Raw genomic sequence first — 9244 nt, 5'->3', positions numbered from 1 at the left:
GCAACGAGAAGTGGGAGTCTTGCCTAAGAGAAGACTTGAAAATTGTAATGGGTGAAAGTGGAGTGGTGGTAGAGCTTGGTTTTGAGGAAGTGGAGAAGGGTTTTGGGGTTAAAGGTTAATGGTTATCGTTACCATGGAAATTGTTTACTGTCGGGGAAATTATTGTCACCGATAAGTGGCGATTACTGACGTGGTTAGCCCTCGTCGGAGTTGGCAGTGACATTTTGTTGTGGGATTGGAATTTTTTTTATTTGGGAAATTGAAGTTGGATAATATTATTTAGGATATTTTATTTTTTAATTATTTTATTTTTTATCTGTTTTTAATGATTAAAATAATATTTATTTAATCCATGTCATAAGATCGTTAGAAGGTTAACAGTAGAGTGACAAAAAAAATCAATGTCTAAAGTTTAGTAAGTAAATTAAAAAAATTGAAAGTAAGGTGAATGAAATAGGAGAGAGAGTAAAGTTGAGTAGAGAAATTTGTAATTTACTCTTTTTTTTTCCTTTTTTTCCATGTAAATGTCGGCTTACTATCGAGTAAATTAGCAAAAATTTACACGTAACAAAGTATTAGGGTTTAAAATTCGATAATAGTAACAATGTAATGTTAAAAGTGTATAGAAAAATGTATGAGAGAAGAAGAGAATTTTATTTATATATATCGAAAAACTAATTATTTAAGTAATATCATTTGTATATTAATTTTTAAAATGATACATATTTGAACTGTTAAAAGAACAAGTGTTTACTAATAATCGTGTTTTATGGAAAACACGTTATATGATCTTTGCCTTATATGGTAAACTTCTAAAAGTCGTTTTTCATCAAACACGTTTTATGAAAAATTGCATGATTATTTTAAGGTCACGAGTTTAGGGTTTTGGTCAGAGGCGGTGCTTTGGACAGCGTAATGTGTGTGACGGAACATGACCCCAAAATAGTAAGGGTCCAAAAAATTAGATTTATTACTATTGTTACAATAAAAAAACAAACAAAGTATTTTGGATCAATGGTAAAAATTTTGGGCTCAAAACCACAGAATCTGCGATCGAATCTTGCTGAAGTCATATGGGAAATACCAATAATTAGTACTGTGCTACAGCTGTAAAGCTTATCTCATTTTTTGGGTCTAACTCCACCTTACGAAAAAGGAGCTCATCTTCTTTAATGCACTTTACCAAACTTCAATTATTTATCTTCCCTCGTTAATTTGCATTCCCATCATAGTCATAAATTTCTTACCTTCCTTTAATTAATTAATTCCGTTAATCTCAATTTTCCAACAACCACACTATTTTTAAGAATTTGCACAGTGCCTCCAACGTCCTAGTCCCGACCCTAGTTTTGGTGTTGGTTGATTTCAAGATCGTTAAGAGTTAGGGTTTATTTTAGAGTTTATTGTAAAATGATTTGATTTTAATTGTTATTTCATCAATTAATGATTTAGATTTTTGATTATCTTTATAAGAATACGAAATAAAAGAGAAAATGATCATGATAAAGTTAAGATTTTAAATGTAATGAAACTATTGTACAAGAAGATGTGTTAAGAATAAACTTATTTCGAAAAATAATATTATAGAAAAAATTGTAAAATATAGAATGGGATGTTATTTGTGAAAGATTAAAATAGAAAAAGACATAATTTTCATTATTGATCTATGGGTGAAATTAAAAGGATTCTCATTTATTAAAGGGTACAATAATTCACCTTCCCAACTAAACCAGGTGTTTTCACATTCAATGCTTACTTTGTTGCTTGGCAGTTATACACCCGGAAAGTGAGATCTCAGATTTGTTGGTCGATAATCACATAAAGGTTCAGTAATATTCACTGTTTTGAATTCGAGCAGTTTAAGGTTTCCATTATTTTAATTTGAATATTTTTTTTTAAATTAATGGGTTAAAAACGGAATAATGCTGTATGAGAACTAAGAAAGGTATAATATATGATTATCGATTGTAATTTCATATTTTAAAATTACATTCCCATGTTTGGACAAAGCTATTACCTTAAGCCATCTAGGACATTTGAGCATTCTTTGTTAGATGGTTGAGAGTATTTAGAACAAATATTACCCATTGTAATCATCATAGATTAATAAAAAAAAGATTTCTTTTAAACTACGTATCATTCACCTATATTTATGGTTCTGTTTTTGGACTATCCTTTTTAAATCATATCTAGCGTTATGCTTTAATTTTATTTTGGTCATATATGGTTAAAAAAATTGAATAAAATCATTGTTGTGATAATTTTTTTTTCCAATTATGACAACACATTACCTTATGGAGATATGTCAGCATCAATGTTATTTTTTAACAACGGATAACTAAAAGTCTAAACCAGAATGTAACGTTAGATATGATTTTAAAAAAAGAAAAGAATGGTAAAGTGACCAAAATAGAATTACATGAATAGGTAGGTAACTAAATACAAAATTTATCCTTTTTCAATATGCATGGTAATCTAGTACTAACTTGTGTATTTTAAGATCAACTTAGTATCTGGTGATGCGATATTTTACAATTTTACTCCATGTTTAATGATTTTTCCATTTTACTTGAAACAAAATAAAATATTAATAATAACCAATGAATCAAATTCTAAAAATTCTTTTGAGAAGTTTGATGACACTTTTTGTCTTTGAACTTTAAAGGGTAATAATTTTTTTTTCATTTTTTATTTTTGAATTCTATTTTTCATTTAAGTGAATCAATTAATAAAATATATAACAGTTTTAATGAATTTTTATACTTTTATAAATTTACATTTTTCTTTTCTATAATCCCGTAGTCGAAGTAATCGGACAGCTGAATTTTACATATCTAGAAGTAGAAACTTGGTACAGAATTTAAAAATGGAAAACCAATAATAATACAAGGGTAAATTACAGTTGTGGTCCTTTTATTTTTGTTCTATTTTATTATAATTGTTGATTTTGTAAAACTTATTTTACTTTTATTTTTATTCGTTTTATATTGGTTACCGAGTCGTTAACTCATGTTAGTTTGATGATGTGGTATGTTAATAAAAGTGTTTAAATTTTAATTTGACCCTTAAATTTTAGATAAAATACTAATTTGACCTTAAACTTTAGATAAAAATATTAATTTAACCCTTAAACTTTAGATAAAATATCAATTTGACCAATGAATCTAGTTAAAATTTCAATCGCTGACCATGACTCATCACCTTTATAAATCACCACAGATAGTCATCACTAATGATTGTTAGACCTAAAAATTTTTAGTTCACTCTTTTTTACCTCATGAACACGAATATTACGCTCGTTTCACCGTAAAATATCCCGAACTTCACAAACCTAGTCTAAAACCTTTCAAATTCCTTTAATAATAAAATATAGGGTTAATTGCATGCATGATCGCTTATGTTTGTATTTTGTCCACTAATTTCAAAAAAACGTAAGATATGATCAATTGGTTCTTGTTATTTACATATTATCTCAATTTAGTCATACTTTTAGTAAATTAAAATAAATTTAATCCTCCAATCGAATGATGACACATACCATGCCACATGTCACATTCGATTGGAGGGCCAACTTTATTTTAATTTAATATATTTATTTCCACAATCAAAGAGCGACATATGTCACCTTCTGGTTGAAAGAAAACAAAGGAAAGTAAATTGGGGCAAAAAATATTCAAACCTTTATCACTTAGGAAACTAAACATGTATCCAACTATTAAGCCAAGAACACTGCTTGGTTTGAAGTAGACAACATGGTGCACAATATTTTGTATCTTAATGTATAAATACATAAATTCATAATATTTTATATATATTAACGTAAAAATATTTTTATATTAACTTAATTTTAAAATATTTTATTTTTATTTTTATTTTCATTTTAAAATATATATTTTATGTTAAAATTTATTTAAAAATATGACTAAATTGAGAGAATATGTAAATAACAGAGATAAAATGTGTGATTATACCATCTATCACGTCACATATTCTATTAATTGTTAACAACAATTAACTCGTGACGATCACATCTTAATTAAATAAAAACAAAAGTAACCATATCTTAATTAAATAAAAAATAAAGTTATAATGTCTTATGTTTTTTGAAATCAATTACCAAAAGTTGACAAAACACAAACAAAAGTGATCATTCGAGAAATTAACCCTAAAATATAATTATAAATTCATCATTATTTCCTTTAAAAATAAGAACACCAACAAAAAATTTATATCATAATATATTTATATTATTATGATGATAAATTAACTTATAAATTTTTAACAAATTGTATATTATAATTTTTTATCATATCTCAATCAACATGCTAATATCTAACTCAAAAGATTATCAATTTTTTTAACGAAAAAGGACGAGTTTAAAATATTTGAATAGTTGGACTATTATTTTGTAACTTTTAATAGTTGAAGGAGTCAACAAAATAAAATCTATAGTTGAGGGACCATTTTGTAACCTTTAATAGTCAAAGGAATTAACAAAATAACAACATATAGTGAGGATCGTTTGTGGATTTTACCCATAATAAAAAGAATTTTTGAAGGACTTTCCACGCGGTTCAAAGGTGGTTCAGTGTGAAACCATGTCGGAGAATTCGATGAGTTTGATTGTTATTGTGGTTCTAGAAAGAAAGCAGAGATTATTAATTTATTACTAATCTGATTTCGAGAAAATAAGATTATTCCTTTACTTGGTTTCATCACCAAAGGAGCTTCCGAGTTTGATAGCAATCCAATTCAACCATGCAAACCTAACAACGTTGAATAAATCCACTCATCCTTTCACAACATCTATATTAAATAACCCACAGATTAATTTTCCTTCATTTTAATCTCATCCCCTTCATTTCATGTTCAGCTACTTTTCATCTTCCTCGCCATGAAGGTAAATCGACTTTGCTTCATTTTACCAGCTGATTTCAATGAAATCGCCCCTCTGGACTACCCCAAAGCTGGAGAACCTGTTCAAAAAGAACCCAACAAACACCCGCACCGTGATTGTGGGAGTCAGGTTCTTGGTTTCGTTGGGGATGCTTTGCGCCGATGGGTTTATTTTTGTCATCATGGTAAGCCCAGGAGACGCCAGTCCAGCGTTTTCCATGACCTCGAAGGAGTTCAGATGTCGGAGAAAGTCGGCGGGGAGAATCCCAGGATTTTTAGCTATGCCGAGCTTTACATAGGCTCTAATGGGTTTCATCAAGATGAGATTCTTGGAAGTGGGGGCTTCGGGAGAGTTTATAGAGCGGTTTTACCCAGTGACGGAACGGTGGTTGCCGTGAAATGCTTGGCGGAGAAAGGGGAGAGGTTTGAGAAGACTTTTGCGGCGGAGTTGGTGGCGGTGGCTCATCTCCGTCATCGGAATCTTGTTCGGTTGAGGGGTTGGTGCGTTCATGAAGACCAGTTGCTCTTGGTGTATGATTATATGCCGAACCGAAGCCTCGATAGAGTACTCTTTAGAAGGCCGGAAAACATGGGGAAACCGGGTTTAAGCTGGGACCGCCGGAGGAAAATCGTTGGCGGCTTGGCGGCTGCTTTGTTTTATCTCCACGAACAACTTGAGACTCAAATCATACACCGCGACGTAAAAACGAGCAACGTGATGCTGGACTCGCAATACAATGCCCGGCTCGGCGACTTCGGATTGGCACGGTGGCTGGAACACGAGCTCGAGTACCAAATCAAGACACCGGCGACGAAGAGACACCAATTTCGTCTGGCTGACACGACGAGGATAGGCGGGACAATCGGGTACCTCCACCAGAGAGTTTCCAGAAACGAAGCGTGGCGACGGCAAAATCCGATGTTTTCAGCTTTGGGATTGTCATTTTGGAGGTGGTTTCGGGGCGGCGAGCGGTGGACCTTACATTCCCCGACGACCAAATCATTTTGCTGGATTGGATCCGTAGGTTGTCCGATGAACAGAGGCTTTTACATGCAGGGGATAGTCGTCTTGTAGATGGTTCCTACAGGCTAGATGATGTTGAACGGTTCATTCATATAGGGCTGCTTTGCACGCTTCATAATCCATTTTTGAGGCCTAATATGAAATGGGTTGTTGAAGTTCTTTCCGGTAATATTTCAGGGAAGCTTCCTGCTTTGCCATCATTTGAATCCCATCCTTTATACATCACACTGTCATCTTCATCCAACAATAGTGGAAGCAAGAGCACCCCAGTAGCCGCTCATCCACCCCGACCACCACCGCCACCGCTGCCAGCATCGACATTATCGTCTCCTTTGCTTCATCCAACTATGTGACTGCCACTGAAGAAACCATGTATGAAACTGCTGAATTCGGAATCAATGGTTCCAGTTTATCCGGCAACGGCAGTAGCCGACCGACAAACTTCTTTATGATCGAAACACCTAGGGAAATACCTTTCAAGGAACTCGTTGCCGCCACCGATAATTTCGCTGAATCACGGAGGGTGGCGGAGCTCGACTTTGGAACTGCTTACCAAGGTTTCCTTGACAACCGTCAGCACATTCTTGTGAAGAGGCTTGGCTGGACTAAATGCCCTGCATTGCGGACAAGGTTTTCGAGTGAACTCCAAAACTTGGCAAGGCTCCGCCACCGTAATCTGGTTCAGCTCCGTGGATGGTGCACTGAACAAGGAGAGATGCTCGTCGTATATGATTACTCGGCGAATCGATTGTTGAGTCACTTCCTTTTCGACAATATAAAGGGCAGCTCTGTTTTGCAATGGCAACACCGATACAACATTGTCAGATCCCTTGCTTCGGCCCTTCATTATCTCCACGAGGAATGGGATGAACAAGTCATTCATAGAAACATTACCTCTTCAGCCATCATTCTTGATCCTGACATGAATCCGCGGCTTACTAGTTTTGCTCTCGCCGAGTTCTTGACTAGAAATGACCATGGCCATCACGCATCCACCAACAAAAACAAATCGGTTCGTGGAATTTTCGGTTACATGTCACCAGAATACATGGAATCCGGAGAAGCAACCCCAATGGCTGATGTCTATGGCTTTGGAGTGCTGGTGCTTGAGGTGATCAGTGGACGTATGGCAGCCGACTTTAGGCGGCCTGAGGTATTGTTGGTGAAACGGGTACACGAATTCGAGACACGAAAAAGGCCGCTCAAGGAATTGGTCGACATCAGGCTGAATGGGGAATACAATACCGAAGAACTTGTGAGACTGACGAAACTAGGAGTTACCTGCACACGATCCGACCCGAAATTAAGGCCAAGCATGAGGGAGATTGTGAGCATACTGGATGGAAATGACAAAAGCCTGATGGTAGAAGGGCAACGGAAGGAGGGTAGGGAGGAATGGAAACAGAGATATGCTTGTTCTCTGTCATTGGTTAGGAGAATCCATGCTTTGGGATTACATTGAAACTCACTCGTACCATACAGGACAGGCAAGTTTCTAGTTAGCAAGTCTTTGTTTTCATTAATGTATACTAGTAAAAGTGTAGCGTCTATGCTTTTGGATGTATCTACTTAAAAATTGAGATGCTAATGTTTTATATGTATGGCAGTGGTTAGAAAGATTTTATGTTCGATTTGATTTCGAGTTCGATCTGCCGAAACTCGGACCATTTCTTGCCATGTTCTCTGCAATGAATTCGTCGTGCATGGTAACTACAAAATGAATCAGATGGACATATTCATGTTTCCATCTCCATTCTTATGGAGAAACAAGAACGCTTTGACGATAGTATCGAAAGTGGACTCGAGCTGCGGTTAATCCATCTTCAATGTCCCAATTCACACCATTAAAGACTTATTAGTGCTTTCTGACTCGACATGCTATATGTTCTTAGATATGGAAAAGAAACAAAAATAAGATCACTGTATCAGGAGAGGTGGAAGGTTTGATTAGGACATAGAAGCACAATAAACTCGTTGAACTGTATCCCATTTAAGGACTAAATTATAAAGGATTAAATTGAACAAAGTGGTCACATTAAAGGAGTTTGGGAAATTAGGACCTTTTGAGAACGATCTGAACTCGGGTGCCCCATTTTTTAAATCTATGAAAGTGTAGGGGTACTCCCTGTAATGTTCCCTAAATGTTAGTGATATATCAGACTTTTAGACCTCTAATGACTCTTTTCCTCCATTTTCTTCTCAGGCTCATCCCACGGGGCCGGCTCTATGGGGGATCCCCCAATTTTTAATTTTTTATAATTAGGGTCTCCAATTTTTTATTTTTATAATTAGAGTTCTTAATTTTTATAATTTGATAAATTTTTTAGTTTTTACCATCTTTTTCTAATTCTCTTATTAATTCATTTAATTTTGAATTAAATTTTAACCAATTTTTTATATTTATAATTAAGAATCCTAATTTTTATAATTTCATAAAATGTTTAGTTTTTTATCCTCTTTTTCCATCTCTCTTATTTATTCATTCAATTTTGAATTAAATCTAATCATTTTCTCTCTTTGTTTCAAATCTTACTCTTCAATTTATCTAATATTATTTATTTTTTTAGTCTTCTACAATCTCAATCTAACAATAAAATAATATGCAGTTTTATTTATTTATTTATTATTCAAAATCAAGCTAGGTATCACACAACATTCAATTTTTTTATATTTATTCCCTTTTAGTTGTATTTAAGATGTTTTCTTAATAAAATAATAAAAATAATATATTTTCACAAAATTTAATCATTTTTCTACAATTTATTTATGTGATATTAATTCAATTATTCAAAATAATGAAATATAATTTTATTTTATAAAAATATTTTTTTAAATTTTCACTCAAAATATCGAAAATGTCTGAAACGGCACTGTCATCCCACCCCGAGCTCATCCCCAATTACCATTGCCTTGGCCCAACACCTTCAACCTCAACTCGATTGACCCATTTAATTGATACATTTGACTGGACCTATTTGACCTAACTAGTCAATCGTACATGTTGACATTATCTTTTGAATCGTTTCATATTTGATCCGACTTATAACACGAACTATTGACTATTGATGTTGATCATTGACCTTGATTGGATCTATTGACATTGATTCTGAAAATTTAATCTGTTTTTTTATTCTAATATGTAATTTTTCGTTACCAACTTTTGTAATTATTTTTATTTAATGAAGATATCCAATCGATTATAGAAAATGTGTTATTTGAATCAAGTAATGTATATGAGATTTTAAACCACACTGCACTAAACCCAATTTGATTAATCATTTAATATGTATATTCTCTAGTTATTTTTTGTATTTGGAGATCACA

The 9244-nt window shown here is 33.4% G+C and overlaps 1 protein-coding gene across 1 annotated transcript; it reads left to right on the top strand.

Annotated features, from left to right (window-relative positions):
• The first annotated feature begins 4751 nt into the window (after positions 1 to 4751).
• LOC120201918 (receptor like protein kinase S.2-like) lies at positions 4752 to 7548 on the top strand. Its single transcript, XM_039202433.1, is given in 3 exon segments — positions 4752 to 5765; positions 5768 to 6184; positions 6187 to 7548. Coding segments are annotated over 3 exon segments (2484 nt in total). The 5' UTR covers positions 4752 to 4894; the 3' UTR covers positions 7383 to 7548.
• Positions 7549 to 9244: the final 1696 nt, after the last annotated feature.

Source organism: Hibiscus syriacus, unplaced genomic scaffold (genome assembly GCF_006381635.1).
Source record: "Hibiscus syriacus cultivar Baekdansim isolate YM2019G1 unplaced genomic scaffold, ASM638163v2 tig00008013_pilon, whole genome shotgun sequence".
Taxonomy (NCBI): Eukaryota; Viridiplantae; Streptophyta; class Magnoliopsida; order Malvales; family Malvaceae; genus Hibiscus; species Hibiscus syriacus.
Note: the sequence above shows the minus strand (reverse complement) of the source record. Positions and strands in the feature narration are given on the sequence as shown.